This window comes from Labrus mixtus, chromosome 15, assembly GCF_963584025.1.
Source record: "Labrus mixtus chromosome 15, fLabMix1.1, whole genome shotgun sequence".
NCBI classification, from domain to species: domain Eukaryota; kingdom Metazoa; phylum Chordata; class Actinopteri; order Labriformes; family Labridae; genus Labrus; species Labrus mixtus.
In genome coordinates, this window is record NC_083626.1 from 8,018,443 (window position 1) to 8,037,781 (window position 19,339).

At 41.0% G+C, this 19,339-nt stretch overlaps 1 protein-coding gene and 1 long non-coding RNA gene across 3 annotated transcripts in view; one reads left to right on the plus strand and one right to left on the minus strand.

Moving 5' to 3' along the window:
• Nucleotides 1–14,168, minus strand: part of LOC132990309 (uncharacterized) — a 163,099-nt gene extending 148,931 nt beyond the window's left edge. The window contains exon 1 of the long non-coding RNA XR_009676041.1: nucleotides 14,066–14,168. This is a non-coding gene — a long non-coding RNA (uncharacterized LOC132990309). The remainder of the gene's footprint in view (nucleotides 1–14,065) is intronic.
• chchd6a (coiled-coil-helix-coiled-coil-helix domain containing 6a) overlaps nucleotides 1–19,339 on the plus strand; it is a 64,530-nt gene that overhangs the window by 25,678 nt on the left and 19,513 nt on the right. For both annotated transcript variants that reach the window (XM_061058485.1, XM_061058486.1), the window contains 3 exons: nucleotides 1,601–1,684; nucleotides 8,961–9,031; nucleotides 17,805–17,940. In XM_061058485.1, the coding sequence (XP_060914468.1) occupies nucleotides 1,601–1,684; nucleotides 8,961–9,031; nucleotides 17,805–17,940 (291 nt within the window). The remainder of the gene's footprint in view (nucleotides 1–1,600; nucleotides 1,685–8,960; nucleotides 9,032–17,804; nucleotides 17,941–19,339) is intronic.

Sequence of the window (19,339 nt, forward strand, 5' to 3'; positions counted from 1 at the left end):
GTGTAATTTGAGGGTTGTTGATTTCTCTTTTTCTTTTAATGTGGGGTGTCTTATTACTGGTTTGCATAGTCCTGAATACTGCATGTTGACATGGTTTGTGCATGCATGTGGTTATGTTCTCTATGTATGTTTGTATCATGTGTCTTTTGTTTTCTGTACTGTGCGAACAGTTTGTGGATGTTTTCATTGTTACATCCAAAGGAACAGCAGATGAAATTAGCTTTGAGATTAAAGTCTGTGAGGGTTTGCCGTCCTCCAGGTGATGGTAATGTCACAGCAAACACAACCCTGGGATTATCGTTTGTCTATAGGGCTTCCAGGCGCCTGCTGCCCTTGGCATTATTGCTTGAGGCGGCCAAATAAAGTAAGGGAGGCGGACCTTACCTGTTGCAGCCTCGCTTAGGCACCGCGATGCATCGCTCTTTACACCAACAGGGAAGCAATGAACAGTTTCTCAACCAATCTCCCTCGAAACATCTCACAGTCCCAAACATTTTTCCCCCTTGCACACCTGCGCGCCTCATCAAGAAGGTGGCTCCCCAGCCATTGGCCGTATGACCAGACAGGAAGGCCCGCCCCCTCACTAGCTTGACAGACATGCAGTACAACCTATCAGGGACAGTGTTGCTGTAACAGTAATTCAGAGGGATGTGGTTTCAGTGTCAGTCCTGTTAACTGGTCTGTCACAGGGAGAAACGATGAAGGAGAGGGTCGTCATGGTGGAGTCTTTCACTGTACGTTAAGTTTGTATATGTCCCATGATTGTAGGATGAGTCATGGATGATTGTCTTTGCTTTCCATGGGATGAAAACGTTTAAAATACAACTAAGAAAAACAAAACATAATTTTTAAAACTGGATTGTAGCTGTTAGAATTGTGTAATAAATGAAGCTTAGACATTATTTTATTGGTGACATTGAATTTTCTCCTTTCCATATAAAAAAATGTTTAAAAAGTTTTCGTCTATTGGTCTCATGCTATGATGTGTATGAATCTGCATCTGACTCCAGGCCCTCGAGAAAGTCTGAATGTTGATATGTTTTATTTTGAAAATCTTCTACTTCTTTGAAGGACTGAAGGTTGGCTTCACTTGTATTCCCTTTGTTGCATTTTCATAAAAGATTGATTTACTAAATTCATCCATTCTGACACTGGTGTACTGCTCAATGGTGTGTTATCGTGTTCTGCAGGTGCATAATATGTATTCATAACATTTGTGCTAATAACATTTTATTTTCTTCTGCTGTCCCACATTAGCTTGAGTCTTTTGTTCTTTAATTAACATGCGTCGCTTTGTGTACCGTGTTAATATCAAGGTTCTAAAAATAGGAAAAGTTCAAATGCTTCAGGGACATTTATTATTAAACCTGTTAACATATGAAGTATCCCAGATTGGACCCCAGATTGGGAGCCGTTGTTGTATCATACTATTACAAGAGAGTAGTATCGCTGGAATTTAAATAAATCATGTCTCATAATATAAAAGTCAGCATTATTACTTCACTCTTAAAACTTTTGGTAAAAGAAGCAAAGCACAGTGTTTTATCCCCATATCGCTCTCTCTCTCTCTCTCTCTCTTTCTCTCTCTCTCCTCTGGCAGGCTCAGAAGCTACAGACGAAAGATTCACAGCTGAAAGCGTTGGATGCTTTCTACAAGGAGCAGCTGGCACTACTGGAGAAGAGGGTACAACATTTAAACATACACACACACACACACACACACACACACAAAGACATTAGAGGTTTCCGCAACCTACCAAGTTGGACTTAATGTACACACACATACAAAAATAGATGCATAAACACACACAAACGCATATACACAATTTCTACAGAACCCCCAAAAACAAACAAACTATTGCACACTATTTAATAAATCACTATTCCAATTTTCCAGGAGAACTGTTTTTTTATGCAGAAAATTTGTTTAAACTCAGAATAACAGAATAAGCACCAAGTGAGAGTATCTGGAGAATAATACGCTATGTTCAAAGCACAGGTGATTGAATATATAGACAATATTTACAAATATTAGTATACAAAATGTGCTGTGTTTAAAATGTCCAGTTGTTACTTTATTGTATTTGGGGAAAGCAAGACACTTGTAAAAGTTGAGCTTGAAGCTGCCTGGAAAACGGAGCAAGCTGTGTCACAGCTGTAAAGATACATAGACGTTTAAAATCCCAGTGTTACATTCAAAAGAACTGCTTTGTGATAGGGGGATGGTTACCTAACTTTCAGCCCATTTTCTTTTCTTTGAGACCACACACTCCCATATGCATTTAAAGATTAAAATGTGTTAGAAGTACATTTAACTAGTTGCTACTTACCAGATAAGAAAGAGTTTTTTTTCCCGGAGCACATAAAAAAACCTGCAGGAAAACATTTAATCAGGTGCGTCTGTAAATTAGATTCAAAAGGGGAACCCAGATTTCAGCCAGCCTGAGCGTCCCCAGAGAGCCCTCATGAGCCTTTTTCTTTCCCTTTCATCTGTCTGACATTCTCCAGGCAGAGAAGGTGTGGAAGCTGTCGGGCTCCAGTTAAGTCTCAGCTTCAGCAGGCTGCCACACAAGAAGGACCTTTACACAGGTTCTCTGGGGGAAGCCCCTCTCTGGTTCTCAGATTGAAGACCTTTACAGGATAGAAACATGTAAAATCAAAGTACTGCGTTCTGTTTATCACGGCTAATTCAAGCTTGTCCTGCAAAGGGAGTGGGACTCGCATGGGGGCAACTGTAAGAAAAGAAGAAAAGCCTTTTACTACAGCGATATAGTTTCCCTCTGTGGTTCATCTGTTGAAGGCGAGGAACGATTTTATATTCAATTAGCCTCAACATCTTCCATTGGTGACAGAAAGTCAGACAGAAAGTTTGGAATACATCTGAGATATTTGGCCCTTTAAAGACAACGTGTGCACGTCTGCATGTGCGCATGGTTAGTAGAGGTTATATCGAGTGTCTGCCATAAGCTAGCATAAGCGGATAGAATTCTTGGTGACCACTGACTCGAGCAATAAGCCTTTTTCTGTTTGGTTAGGCTTTTTAGTCAAAGCGTGTCCAATCCTGTTCTGCTAAAGAAGAGACAAGAAAGGGGTCTTCTTTCCTATTCCTCTCCTCTGCTCCCTTTCTCTCCTTCCTCCCTCCCTCCTCCCTCCCTCCCAGGAACCTGTGGCAAACACACAAAGGCTTACGTCGCCGAGACACAAAATCTATATTGTAATTAGCATGCAGCAGTCCGAAATACAAACAAATATAACCTCAATAAATAGTCAGTTCACACATTAGAAGCACACACAGACACATGCAGGTCTTGGTGTCAGATGCTGGCTATTTGTGTTAGTTTCATTAATAACTGGTTGGGTTTGCTGAGGGAGCAGAAGACTGGCAGGCCGACACACGGGAGGCACAAGCTGTGTTTGCTGTTGGGCTTAGGATGTTTGTAGAAAGACCTCCATGTGTTGGTATGTGTGTGTCTGTGTGGCGGAGACAGAAGGACAGAGAGAGAGAGCTGAGTGCACACTGTATATTCAGGTGTACTGTATATGTAAATGTGTGAATTTCTGTGTCTATCTGCAGGATCAGTGTGTTTGCAGACGGCACCAGAAGCCCCTTAATGCCTCGGCGTTAGTCTGTTTGACTGCTCAAAATGTTCTCAGTTCTTTTCAAACTGCACGGCTGAGCTGATCCAAGATGAGTCAAGTCAAACTGAGGAAGGCTTATGCTAATGTTATGTAACCCTTTGCATTAACATACGTCCCGGATCGGGATGTAAAGAAAACTGAAAATATGATAACGTGGAGTTAAAAGAGAGGTTTTTCGATTTAAGCGACAGTCAAACTCCTGCGAAACAATCTGGATGGGACTTTTTGTTTACCAGACGTCTCTGAAGAAATCAAAGTAGAGAGAGTAGTCTTTTTTTGTAATATGAAGATTTATGTTTGAATCCAGAATGATGTAGGTACTGCTCAGTTTCAGTGCACATCAGCTGTGACTTAAAATACTTCCTGAAGTTCTCTCTTAGTAACACATTGTGTGTGAAGTATTAGGATATCACTCTGTAGTTTTCAGAACACATGGAATATGGCTGGTGCCTGATCCAACCTTCACAACAGGGCCTCAAGTCTCAAGCTAGCAGAGTCCCTTTGCACCTAAGGATGCTGGTAGCGTAGTGTCGTCCCCCACTCTCTCTCCCTCTCCCTGATTTCTGACTCTATCCTACCTTCTCTGGTCCAAACAAATCCAGAGCATTCAGGAGCAGAATCTAAAGTTAGAAGGAGGACATACTGGCTGCTGCATTGTTGTCAGAGAAGCCAGCACTTCAACATAGCATGTTTCCTTAATGTCTGATCATATAGTAAGGTCACTTCATCAATTCATTCACTACACATCTTACAGATTGGACCTTTTACTTTAATAACAGATGCAATTATTAAATCAAGCTAGCGCTGCTGTTAGCTCTTAGTTAAGTTTTTGCCCCCATCTCGCTCCTCTTCAACCAAAATCCATGATTCCCAAAACAGAAATGCCAAGCTCAAGGCTTAAAAACAGAAGGCCACCAACCAATATAGACGTGACACTTGCTAAGTCATTGTTTAATACTTTCTTTGATTTGACATAAAAATGTGTTTCATGTGACCAAAGAGCTGCTGTCTGTTTCACATACTCCCTACCAGAATCAGTCAAAGTCCTCTCATGTCTTTTATCTTTGCTTTCTTTTACCACCTGTCTTTGTCTCTCACTCTCTCACACACACTCCTTTCACAAAAGAAGAGGATAGTTTGAAGGTAGTGGAAATGGAGCGTACACGAGGAGATAATAATCCTCATCCAAGTCTGACAGTTTTCTTGACACACTGTCAGCAGGAGCCTCCATGTATTGGCACCAGGAAAATATCTGCACACACACGACACACACCAGAAACGCTTTCCTCCAAGTATTGTCAGTGGCAGTTCCTTTTTTCTTGCACAAATAGAATGACAGAGGACTTTATTTAAGAAAGAAACACACAGCACTCACAGCACGACCAAATATTTACATTTAAACACAGATTAACAAAATGCTGTATGAGTGTTCCTGACTTGGTGGCGCCTTCTAATCAGAAAGTTTTTTAAAATACTTTGTTAAAAAATTCCACTTTTTTGCCGTGTTGCACTTTTTTATGTAAATGCATACACTCTGGTCCCTGTGCAGCCCGAGTCAAAGTTGAACACTTTCATCCTGTGGAAAGCTATCTGCTCAATATGCTGCAGAGAGAGCTTCAAGTCTGCTTATTAGTTTAGCTTGTTAGCAGTATTTCCACAGACGCTGCACCCATCTGGAGATGAAGATATGAGTTTTGTAACATTACTAAACAGTGCAGAAATGCGGCTTACATTAGAGTTGCCTCATTATTTTTGCCTGACCAAGAAAAGTGCTTGTGTACATTCCTCCAGAGCTGTAAACAAATGTAAGCAGCTACATTTAACATTACACATGACCCTGTGAGGAGTTTTTAGCTGAAAGAGACTGAAATTAATACCGATGCCTCTATAAGCTTACAAAAGCTAACAGACATTCAGGGAGTAGATCAGATAGGAGAACTATTTCTATATCGCATATTTCAGTTCCTTTTACTGCTGCCTCGGGGTCCTTGTTGGATTTGTTTATTAACAGTATGCTGCAAACAAATGGTCTTTGTTTGCATTGTCCACTAAAAAGATTCACAGAGAGTTTGACACTTTAAAGACAACAGGATAATTTGTCTTGTTTTCAGGATACCACTCAGACATATACAGCCAAGATACACAAAAGTCAACAGGGGTCACCAAAATAGACGCTACATGAAAGTTCCTCACATGAGCTTTAAGTACAAAATGTCAAGATTAGGCATGTGCACATTTAATCGACAAAACGATTAAAAATTAGGAATATTTTTACCAGTGTTTTTCATAGAATCACGCTGTACCTGGGCGGTGGATTTAGCAGGGGTGGGGTGTGAATCACTACAATCACAGCACCTGCAGAGAAATATTAAAACAACAGTCTAAAAAGCTACAGGTTCAAAATGAGACGTAGTACTGTAGCTCAAAGATCGTTGCATTCACGGGAGCGATCCACGGGGCGATGTACGGTCAGCGGGCTTCTCACTCTCTTTCTCTCTCTCTCTTGTAGTAATTTTATAGATAAACCAAAAAGAGTTTGGGAATTACACTTGGGCGTCTATAAATATAACTGTTTCGTTAATGTGTGGGACACACTGTCTATATGTTGACTCTCAGAGCCGGTGAGTGACTCCTGCGACCCTCCAAAGGCGGTACAAGAGAAGAATACAAGCCAAACAAGAGAAGAATAAAAAAAGAGAAGAGAAATATATAACATAGATTATGACAAGAGGACATGTTTCTCAAAGCTCACACACACACAGTGTACACACAACATGGTCAACACAAAGCCCAGGTATCACAGTATGACACCTTAGAAAAGTATTTTGTGTTGTTTGTTGAATGCTGCCTAGACTGTAAGGTCAGACCGAAAGGTTACATGAAGTGGGAGAGTGTGTGGGTTAAAAGACTAGATGAAAGAGCTCCCTGTGTGCGAGTAAGGGCTGTTATTCTTTCAATAAAACAACCTTGAACGCATTTAAAATATCACACATAATCCGTCTATATCCATTTAAAGGTCCTATATCATGCAATATACACTTCACCATGTTTTTCTAACATCAATATGTGTCAATAGTCTGTCTACAAACCCCCTAAATGATGAGAAAAGTCCATCCTCTCCGTCTTTTACCTGCTCCACTTTTCAGAAAATGTGTGCTCAAACAGGCCATTTGGAGATTTTCCTTTCATGACATCACAAAAGGCAGTAACCCCTCCCCCAGGTGGGTGACACTCCCACAGCTAGGTGTTTGTTCTGCCCTCTGAATCTGCCTTCTCACCGTAAACAATAGGACATGGAGCGAGAAAGCACCGAGACACCCAAGCCCTTCCAGAGAGGGGACGTGGTCAGACACAGCTCATTTACATATTTAAAGGTACAGACACAGAAACACCCTGTTCTGAGCAGGGCTGAAATAGAGGGGTTTATAGGCATGATCAAATACAGGATCAGAGTGGATTTAGAACAAGAAACTTCACACACATGTTTTAGGGAGCTCTGAGACTTATTTAAACTTCTTAAAAAGGAGGAGAATACGTGACCTTTTAAGGGCATTTGACTTGAAAAACTGCATTACAGAATATGAGGCCTGTCTCATAGTTGCAGGGTGAAGCAAACGACTGGAAGAATACAAACTATACAAAAAAAAAACTAATTTTAACTCCTAAATTATGTTTAAAAAAATAGGACCATGGTTTAAAAACACCCACATTTCCATCATTGAGTGCGACTCTTTTCTTCATACGCACTTACAGCATTTGGACTGACTGTCAGGGCTTTAAGTCCCATCTGTCAGAATCCATTCACATCGGTAGCCAACTGTATTTATTATTAACGGCACAGTTGCAATCAATATTGTGGTCCAATATGGGTTTTGGCACGTAACACACTCGTATGTTTGACAGTCACTTTGCTAGATGACAAGCCTCGGTGTAGAAGTCGGGCGTATCGAGGACTGCTTTAAGAACCAGATGTTTTCCAGATGCACTTTGCTACAGAGAGGAGCACTTTGTGGCATCTAAATGTGATTTAAACCATATTAAGCTGCGTGTTGTGTTGTTCATGTTTGCCTTAAGTACAGTCAGATTTAATAGTCCCTGTATACGAGCCATGAGTACATCTGTCTCAGGCAGAACTTCCTTTTGTATCTCACGTACCTTCTTACATTCATGCACTCACTTATCACACACTCTCTTCATTCTGCATCTCGTCTCTCTATCCTCTTGACTCTTACCGCTGTGCCTTCTGCTGCTTCTCTTTTCTCCTACTTCTCTGCTAGCTTTTCTTTTTTCTTCCTCCGTCTCCCCCTGTCATCCTTCCCTCCCCAGCTGGTACAGTTTGCTGCTTAAATATTTGGGGGGAGATGCCGAGTGCTGGAAGGCCTAAGGAGGATCAGCAAAAAGGAAAGGCTGCAGTTGTTGTGGATTAGCTGCTTGTTTTATCATAATACCACTGCCTGCTCGCTTGGAGTTCGGTGCTCACCGGGCAAGCTGCAATATCACGATTTCTTAAAAAATGCATGAGTAACGCGGCTCATTACTACCGAGCTCTAGTTTGACTGGAAGAGGGAGGAATCTCAAAGCATTCCTACGGCTGAAAATTCAACTTCAGTACTTCCTCCGTTTACTGTAGGTTTGAGTTCAAAAGACAAATGACAGCAATTTTGGCAGCCGAAGGGCTGTATCCTGCAGAGATCATACATTACAAAAAAAATGCAGATCCATGTTGGACTCACAAAGAGATTTGTTTCTCGATATTTCAATGACGAGAGAGAAAAGCAGACAGCTGAAGATGACAGAAAGAGAGTGATGAAGAATTGCATTATGGGAAAGACATTATTTGGTCATATGGGGGATCTTTAAAATGTAAACCATTAGAATATGAGTTTTGGAAAGAAGCGCTATTTGATGGAAAGGAGGGACAGAAGGGAGGGATTACTTCAAAAGTTGTTAAAGAGAGTTTTAGTGATTAGTTTGTTTTTGTTTATTCATAGTACACGATAAAGTCTTCATTCAAGCAAGAATAAAATCTGTTTTATCAGGAAGTTAAAGGAAGAGTTTTCTCACCGGTTTGACTTGTATTCTGGATGTAACAGATTTTAGGTACCAATGTAATGAGGTTTTCAATGAATACACAAGTTATGTTTGTTAAATTAAGAATGTCTTCATGTGTTTATGTGTCTTTACTTACAATTATGCTGTGATCATATACATCTTTCTATGAATTTGACAAAAAAGCAGGCCCCCCTCTCTGTTAGGAAACACACTAATGCTCATAATAAAGACGGGACATTCTCTGTTTTTGTCCCCCTGTGTATCTTTAGAATTTGGAAAGATATCAACAGAGCAAGGACCAATTCCACGAAGGTGCCAACAAGACTGAGGCAAGCGTGAGGTGAGACACACACACACACACACACACTTGCACGTACAAACACACACACAAACTAATTTGCAGTTCCAAAAGTGAGGAGATATTATTCCCTGGGGCCTCTGACACCCACCCACCAATTCACCCGGGCAAACACACAGCAGACTAATAAGCAGCGACGGATAGCGATCTGCTCTTTTCCTCGTTTTTTAACCATTTAAATGCAAATGTTCTCCGGAGCACACCTGACTAATGTGATAAATGCTTTAATTGGCTGCTTTAATTAAGCAGAATTTAGCAGTAGCATGTTTTTCCAATCCTTGCTTCTCACTGTGCACTCGTAATGAGCTGCAGTCAGGGAAAGGTAGCTAATCATGGCCGCTGTAGTGTGTAAAACATCCCACTGAAATCCAAATTAAAGACCCAAGCCTCGACCGGCTGTTGAACTATGTGTCACACAGGTAAACTGTTTTCCAATCACAAGAGGTACAGATTTCAACCTTTACTTTAGTGAGACCTTTTTAAAAAATCACCTGCAAAAACGTAAGGCAAGCTGGAAAAATGTAAAATGATATTTTAAAAAAATCTTTGTGTAAGCAGTTCAATCGGTTGGATGAGTAAACAAAAACAGAAATACAATGAATAAAACGTGTCGCTTCTTTTATCTGTCCCTCGTTAATGAACAGATATTTACTGGAAGCAAATATGACAAATGTTTTAATTTTGAAACCATTCAAATTAATTCTTCCTGAAGAATCAACCAATTTTTAGACATGTTAAATATTCACAAGCGACGACGGGGTTGAACGACAACGACAACTGTGAACTACAAATTCACACAAAGCCCTGTACTTCAGTTTAAAGCCTGATTCAGACCCTTCCATATTTAAATATTCATTCATACACACAGCCCAGCTTCAGATAAACATCCTGCACGTTGTAACCAGGAGTGACGAGATGATGTCATCAGGATCTTAGTTTTATGAAACCTTCATTACAGTCAGACTTAAAGCAACAACAACGAGGTGATTCTGATCTGTACTGATGTTAAAATCCAATTTACCTTTGAGGAGTACAGTGAGACTGCTAATCCTCTATACATGCTCAGTGTGTGTGTGTGTGTGTGTGTGTGGCTTCTAAATTCATGAGCGTTTTATCAGATAAGATAACATAACCTAAGCTTTCTTTATGCTCTTACCTGTATAATCAATTATATCCCGTTTTCACAGGTTTTATGGGCTAGATTAGACTCTCATTTATTCTGTAATCTAGTCCCACCCTGACCTCTGGGGGATTAAATAGTATCACTTTAATCAGTGGATTAAGGTGCGAAGATAAGTGTGTTGGTGTGCCTGCTTTAAAGTATACATTATAAGTGGGGTTTATTTAAAGGCAGAGTCAGTGCCTTTTATTCATTGCTGCTTGTAAACACAGAATTCAAACTGGGCCCCTCCTCCTGGGCTCATCAAACCAAGAAGCGCACACTCACTGCAGGACGTTTGACTGCAAGCTAACGCACGCTAGCACAAGCTAACATCGGTTATTGGCACCCACCTGTCCAACAGAAAGCAGGATAACTCAGCTGTCAATCATGTAAGCTACGCACCTAACTATGGATAACAAGTATCGTTCATAAAATCAAAATGGAGGCGTTTTAGAGCTGGGCTGTATATGTATGGGAAAATGTGGAGGGGCTTTTTTGCCTTTGAATGTGATATTGAACTCAAGTTGAGTTATCTTAAATGTTACATGTTAGTTTTGAAAAATATGTCAACGGCTTGAATTGATAAAATGTTGAATGCAGAGAGCCTGCTATATAGAGTCATAGTCTGTGCTGCAAAAAAATCAGAAGAAGGAACCATATTCTAACATTTTCTTTTTCCAAAACAGTTGGGTAATCAGTGAGAAACTTCAGACTTTGGTTTTGTGTTATGAACTGTTGGAGTGAAGCTGCTCTCTGTGCAGAGCTGTAGAACAAAGCCGTGTGTGTGTGTGTGTGTGTGTGTGTGTGTGTGTGTGTGTGTGTGTGTGTGTGTGTGTGTGTGTGTGTGTGTGTGTGTGTGTGTGTGTGTGTGTGTGTGTGTGTGTGTGTGTGTGTGTGTGTGTGTGTGTGTGTGTGTGTGTGTGTGTGTGTGTGTGTGTGTGTGTGTGTGTGTGTGTGTGTGTGTGTGTGTTTTGCGTTAATCCACAGTTTAATCCTTGGAGCAAAACAGGGCTGCCAACACTCTGAGGTTCCAGAACCAGAGTGTGTGTTTGTGTGTGTGTGTGTGTGTGTGTGTGTGTGTGTGTGTGTGTGTGTGTGTGTGTGTGTGTGTGTGTGTGTGTGTGTGTGTGTGTGTGTGTGTGTGTGTGTGTGTGTGTGTGTGTGTGTGTGTGTGTGTGTGTGTGTGTGTGTGTGTGTGTGTGTGTGTGTGTGTGTGTGTGCATCTTAAAGACTGCAACCTGTAGTTCTCGGGATTTTCAAACTCAATGGAGCTTGATAAAACAGCCTCAAAAACATCCCTGTCTCTTTTTCTCCCTCTTTTTGCATCACTTTATTCCTTTAAACTTTCACATTTTGCCAGAACATTTTTATTTTTCTCCAAATCAAATCAGTTCACTGAACACCCTGTCTCTGGAAGTTATTCTTCATATTAAGACCTCTTAAAAGTGGGTTTCAGCTGTGGGCCATTATGGAATTGACCAACAATAAAGCCCAGACATAGACTGTATAAAACCTGGACTTAGTCTCAGCGATGTCACCCATTGGTTACTGAAGGAGAAATTAAAATATGAGGCCAAAAGACGACTGTCTCCATGCTGCCTCAAACTGACTTTCTGTCAACCAGGCAAAGAGGTGGAGTTGATGTGGCCCTTAAGCCTCCTAGCAAACAACTTCAACATGTCCGCTTGCAGCCAGATCATCCACGCCCCTAATAAGACATCATTCTTATCCTACATAAAACCAAAAGGGAGGAGTTAGAAGTCCACAATCTATTAAGAGAAGAATTGTTTTTTTTGTTTTTTTCTGCTGATAAAATGGGCGTTTTAACAAGGATGTTTAAGTGACTTCTGGGGTTTTTGAAGCCAGCCTCAAGTGGACACTCGAGGAAATGCACTTTTCTTTTGCACGTCCACATTTGCTTAATTATTTTGACACTGGAGGTTGCTGCCTGAGACCATATAAATATGTATAAATGAAGACAAAGCAATGGTATAATGCGTGAGCTTACTCAACAGGATATATGTGGCTATGGAATAACAGCTGAAGTGAAAAAGGCACCACTTTGGAAACTCTTTTATTTCAGTTTAGATCAATTTTGTGTGAGAAAGTTGAAAGTAATAGAATGATAGCAAAACAAGACAGACAAGAGAGATACCCACGTCAGTTCAGCTTTTGAGGCTTTTTAACAAGGCCGGCTGTCTGTTGCAGAAGTGGTACAACTAGCCTTAATAGTCGGCCTTTGTCAGATCCTCCCAGTCTGTGTACCAGCCTACGGATATCACTCAGCGAGAAGGTGGGAAACTTTGACAAGCTCAGAGTCATAGTTTCAAAAGCAGACTACAAGGCGGCTGTTTTTATGCTGTTAGAGAAGTTCTGCAAAAAAAAAAATGTGGTGTATGGTTCACTGACTGTAGACCACAGTGAATTTCACATTTATACATTTCATGCCACTAAACATTCAGTTGGCTGCTGAGGAGAGGAGCTTTATAGCAACCTGATTTGGATATAAAGGGAAAAAAAGATATGTCGGTGAGGAGGATATAAAGTGGACTGAAGTGGTACACTTAGTTTCACAGCAACTAGATACACACATATTTTTAAATTGGAACAAATTGGATGCCAAAATTAGAGGGACTACTACTGGTGTATTCCACATTACCTTAGGAACATATTTCATTAAAAGTACTTTTTCAGTCAGAACCACTTTGTCAAGAAAATTACTTTATTGCAATTATTTATATTTGGCCGTATGGCTCTGTTCTGGGATCTCCCTGCCCTTCCAATTGCTTACTTGGAAAGCATTAGGGAAGGAAAAGCACACACTCCAGCCCTTCCCATGCATACAAGGAAAGCTTGAGACTGGGACAAAAGCAGCAAACTCCAAACAGAGCAAGCGTCAATGAAAACAGCATGACATTGATTTAAGTCAGAATAGCATGAAAGGAGAAGCTGGGGGGGGGGAGGGTTACAAATGCGGCTTGCAGACGGAGCAGCAAAGAGTAGGCAGGCTAGAGCAGTTTAAATAAGGCACAAACGTACTAATTGGCCAATAGGATTCTTTGAAGCAAATCAGCTGGCCATCAGCTGATGAGGCTTGAGATCAGATGTTACCGAAACTCTGGCATGATAGTAGAGCGTGACTCTGTGGCCTGCCTGAACTAACATTAGTTCCTGACTGTCACCAGGAATATGGTTATGGTCATATTGTTGCTCTCCACGCACTATAGGAACAAAATGGTTCAATCTATAATTTTTTGATGTCGTGTGTGGGATCGCTCCCATATTTTCCACGTCTGGAGACTTTTAAAACTTTCAGTCTGTGCCAGGCTTAAACCATATTTATTGATTGGAGCCACTGAGGAAACCTAAAGGAAAATATATCCACCTACACAGCGCTGAGTGGCAAATGTGAGAGGCGTTTGAGAAAGTACGATCCCTCCAATTCGATGTTTATGAGAGACAAAGTGAAGAGAATTTACTCGTACATAGAGGAGCCTCTCACTCTGGTTGCAGTTGTGAGAGGGATGGAGAGATAGGAGAGGATGAGTGAAGGAGATACAAGATAGGAGAGGAGAGGATGTGTGCCCTCAGTCAATTGAAAAGCTGTCAGGGTACAGGTGCATACAAGCTACAAGCGAGAGATAAGAGGCAACTCTGTCTCTCTGCCTGTTTTCCTCTTCACCTCTCCTGCCCTTCTTCCTCTCCTGTTATCCTCACTCCGCTTCTCTTTACCTCTCCAGCGCTCTAGCATTAATCAATCTTGGTGATGTTGAGGAAGCGTGTTCAGTAATTCTGACTCTCCGACATGTCAAATGCCATTTCCAACCTCCGCAGATAAGCATGGACCTGTTTACCTCTCGCTCTCTCTCTCTCTCTCTCTCTCTCTCTCTCTCTCTCTCTCTCTCTCTCTCTCGTTCTCCCTGCAGAGATTTTAAGGTTATTTTGGTTGAATGAGAATCCTTCCTTACTTCTTTCCTTCAGCACCTCGGATTAAACATTTTTAATTTTAGCACCTAAGCTAATTATTTTAATGTTGCAGTACTGAATGTGACAGCTCTAAAGTGATAGTGTGACATTTCTTAAATATACATGCTCAATTTCTTTTTAATAAAATAGATGAGAAGATTAATTACACTTTCACACTTGTCAATGAATATGAACTCCACCCAAAAGAATAACCCATTTGGTTTAGTTTAAAAGTTCAGTTTTAGGAAGAAGAATTGTCAGGAATGGAATAAAGTTTTATTGTTAATATTTTTTTCAGTGTATAATCTCTAGAGCCCGACCGATTAATCGGCTATTAGCGTATCAAGTGACTATCGGTGTCGGCTAATTTGATCACAGATATGCACCGATATTACTAGATTTATTGACCAGTCTATTACCAGCAGAGGGCGCTATATGGATTACAACAAGCATGATCAATCTGCAGCGGTGATGCATGTGCATGCACAGTTACTTTCCAGTTGAGTGACCATCTCATCTTCATTATATATCTTTTCCACAAGTGTTTGATAACAATGTTTGAGGGATCAAAGTAATAAATGTGTGTTTCTGTCTCTACAGATCGAAGATAGATCTAATAAAGATATCAGCTGATATATCGGTTTCTGATTTTTTCTTTCCCCAATGTCGATAGCTGTATCGGCCCCTTGGAATACATATCGGTCAGGCTCTAATAATCTCTGAAGACACACTCTATGGAGCATGTATGACAGTGTATGTACAGAGTGTTGGAACACTTTGCAGACTTTTACTGAAACGGTGTTGTAGCCCTGAAGTCAGGCACATTGATGGATTTTCTTCGTTCTCCCGCCTTTGGTGTTTCTTCTTGTGAGATGTTAACAAGATTTTCTAATTAGTTTCCTGAAACACAGAACAGATACCGACACTTTGTGGTTGACAAGATGGAAATAAAATGGTATGCGGGACAAACAATGCTTCATATGTACAGCCAAGGCTATTAAGGAAAAAAAACAGGAAAAGAATCCATCAGTCTAACTCAGAGAGAAGCGTGGTTTGGAGGCGATAAAAGCATCTTCCTTATCAGTCTCGTAGCCTCGCCAGAGGCTTTTGTAGTCGGTGGTGTGTTTTGTGTCTTTTTCCATTTTCCAATTCCTCCCCTTTCATTTCTCTGCCTCTCTTTGTCTCGGTAAGCCGGGTCTGCGTGCTCCACGAGTCTGAGGCCTCTGTGTTTCAGTCCGCCTCCGCCTTCGCTGGCGGAGATTAAAAATAATGGGCAGCACCATTAATTAAGCAACTAATCTAACTGTTTATGTTTTGTCATATTTCCCGCTCCTGGGTGCGTGGAAAAACTCCCCAAAAAAAAGATTGCTAAAATGCTTTTGCAGCACCACACACATTAAAAAAAACAACAACATCCCGGTACATGGCTCAGCGGGCTGTCAGACGCCGCTTTCCCTCGTTTCAGGTTTTTATTTTTTTATTTTTTTATTTTTTTTAAACCAAGGCCTCCCTTTCTTGCCTCTCGCTCTATTTTTATTTATTTATTTTGGTAAGCGGCTCAGTTAATATTGTTGATTTAAAACCTCACCTTCAATTTGTTGTAGCATGTGGACAGAGCTTTAGCTTTCGCAGCGGCTGAGCCAATTTTCTGCTTCAAGCGCCTTTAATAAACCACGCAGCGCTATCAGGAGGCTTTGGCTTCCCTGATGAAGGCCATTTATTTCAAATTAAAGGAGAGTTCCTTATCGTCTGCGGCCTCAAATGGAGAGCGAGATAAAGATGGCGCGCCTTGGTGTCGTTCCTCTCTGTGTTGTAAATGTGATGGGAGAAGGGGGGGAGAGAGCGAGCGAGGGGAGGGGAGGAGAGAAAAAGGAGACAGAGTTTGAGAGAAGACAGAGAGAAGAAATCGACAGATTAAAGGGGAAAGATGAACCATTGGAGGTGGTGTGGGGGAAACGGAGTAATCTGATTTGCTGTCATCTTTTTTAAAATGGTCTTGTGATAGAACACCAATGGATGTTTCATTCCTTCCCCCTTTCATCTTTTTATCTCACTCCCTGCCTTTGTATGTTTTTCTCTTAGTCTCTGTTCGTTTTCCTCTTTAACCCTCCATCACCCATGCTCAGATAAACTCCATGATACTGCTGCCTAGCTGATGATGAATGGTGTGTGCGTGTGTTCGCATGTGTGTGTGGACATTGGTATGCTATAATTGAAACGCTGAGGTCAGCTCTCTTCTGTGAATCAAAGCCTAAAAGAGCCTTTAATTTGGCTTTCAATTAAATCTGGTGTTAAATGCTCCTCACAGAGAAAGTATTTGCAGGGCGCAGTGTAGAGTAGTTTGGCGCGTGTGTGTGTGTATGTGAGCACTGTTTACAGTGTTTTACAAAGTGTGTGTGTGGGTGTATACATTTGTGCATGTGCCTTTCCATACCTGCGTGGGCGTTCTTAACTGGCTTGTCTCTGCTTCAATCAGTCAGAATCCATTACAGCGAGGCGCCCAGGCAGCAGCAGGCCTGTCATAGTTAACAATCAACACCGATAGACGGGCAAAGACCAATTATAATACAGCCCACATATCAAATTAAGCACGGCTGATTCAATCTCTCAAAGCACACTTTTCTGCTGTATTTGATCAGAATGATCCTACCCACTCAATTAAATGAGATTTAGCACTAATTGCGTGATTTGCAGCGAAGCACGTTCTCTGCAAACCATAGGTTGTCGAACAGGTTGCCGTGGGTGAGGTTTATATATTTTCTTTTCTTGTCTCATTATTGGTGGATATTTTTTTCTCCTTCTTTTTGTTCTTTCTGGCTGAATGAAGTTAACCCTACCAGACTCGCCTCGGCCCTTTGATGCATGTCTCCCCCACTCTTCCCCACCCCCTCTCTGTCTCTCTTATCAGCTGCACAATTATTAAGACAAAATGGCCCAAAAATGTATCTTTCAAGACATTTTAAAGAGGACATGTTATCCCCCTTCTCCACCTTTTCAAACAGTCCCCTGTGGTCTAAATGAAACATCTGTGCTGGGCTTTGGTCAAAATATAACATGAATCAAGCACCAGAGGAGGTTTGTGACCCTGTATGAACCAGCTCTCTCAGAACGCTCCGTTTTGGTGTGTGTGTCTCTTTAAATGCAATGACACCCCCCACCCCCACCCCCAGTTTTCCCAGTAGACATCACTCCTTCGCTAGCAAGAATAGAAATGGCGGAACTGTGAAAACGTTTTGCTCTAGGCTGAGGGTGGAGTCCATGGGTGGAGATGACAGGGGATGGGAGGGTGTTTTTTTTTAACCAGAATCCCACTGTGACATCACAAGGAGAGCACATTTGAAACGGAGCATTTTTCTCTGTGTTGTAAGACTTATGCAGACCACAAACAAAGGACTGGATGGGTTTATTTCACATTTTGTGGGTCAGTAGACACTCAGGCTACCCAGATATATGTTCAAAAACACTGTAGAAGAGGCTTTTTCATAATATGTCTCCTTTAAGTCTGTATTAATTTCTTGAGGCACAAGTGTTATATGATCAAGAGGGACTTGTACTTTTAAAACATGTATCTTAAAGATGTATTTTCCCCTCCATTCATGCATCTTTCTGTATCTCTGTCTCTCACAGGTATCGTAGCACAGACCCAGTGTGTGCTGGCCTGCAGGCTCAGATTTTATCCTGTTACAAAGCCAACGGGGATCAGACCTTAAAGTGTTCAGACCTGGCCAAAGAGTACATGCAGTGTATCGATGCTGCAAAGAAGGTGAGAGCTTACTTCAGATCTTAAAGGAAAGGGATTTATATTATCTGCTGGGCAGATCAGAGGAGTTCAAGTAGTAAAGAAGCATGTTTTCTCACTCTGCTGCAGTCATTGCGGATGTTTTGAATGTGTTATGAAGTTTTTTTTCTTGAGTCTTATCAATAGCAACTGTCGACCCACAATAATAAAAGAATGTTAATAATAGTAATGATGGTTATAATAATATATTGTACTTCACATGGCCCCTCAAAGACATAAAACTCTTTTTTTGAGTGATGGCGTTTGATGTTTTCCGTGGAGAGATGTGCTGTTATTTTTAAAGCAGCGCTCTGTATGATGTAAAAGAAAGAAATTCATTTTTTCTCATGTTCTCCACATTATTCTGGTGTAGTTTAGGAACCAAAAAAAAAAAAAAAAGAGTCCGATTGATAGGACGTCGAGTGCTGTCACTTTAGGTCTTTACACAAAGAGAAATCTTGTCATTAGAAACAGCTTTCACATCGAGCGTCTGATGTAAAAGTATGAAATCCAACTTCTCCACAGCCACCAAAGTTGTTTTCCTGCCACTTCTAAAAATGACACCTTTTTAGAAACACACTTTGGGTTTCTTTGAAATAGGTCTTCATATAAAGTTCGGCTTGTCAGTGCAACCTGCACCATTAGGTTTCTAATTTTAAGTTGTTATGAACACAAATCCATTGACAATACAGTCTGCACCTTAAGAAAGAAAAGCAGGTGTGCAATTTGTAGAAATTCTCCATGACAACATGAACTATGTGTTTGATATTTCCTGACTATAGGATCCTGCACAGACGCATTCTCAAATACCGTTGATACTTGTTCATTTTTGGGCTTTTAATAACTTTATTTAAGAGATAGGACATGGATAGAGTCAGAAATCAGAGAAAGACATGCAGAAGAGGAGCCACAGGTCGGATTCAAACCCGGGAGAACCTCAGCCTCTGTACATGGGGCACACGCACCAACCACTAGGCTACCGCTGGCCCATGCTTTACCAAGTTACTTTCCAGTGCAGAGACCATCTTGTCTTCATTATAAATCTTTTCCGCCAGTGTTTGATAACTGCATTTGAGGGATCAACGTCTGTGTATCTAATTTTTTTTCTCGCCCTTAATCGATATAGGCCCATAAAAAAATCCCATATTGGTTGGGCCCGAGTTTTATCCACTTTGAAAGAGGAAACAATAGAAGAAAAAACCTTACTCCAAGTAAAAACTAAACAAAACAAACATTACTGAAGGTGAGCTATTGGTGTTTGATTTCCCGTGAACAAAGTCTTCCAGTCAGTCCAGCCTTCCTCTCTGCACACTGATCCCTTATTCCAGGAGAGTTAAAGAGCAGAAGTCTTGCTCAGTATGCTGTAAACAGGATTATATAATCT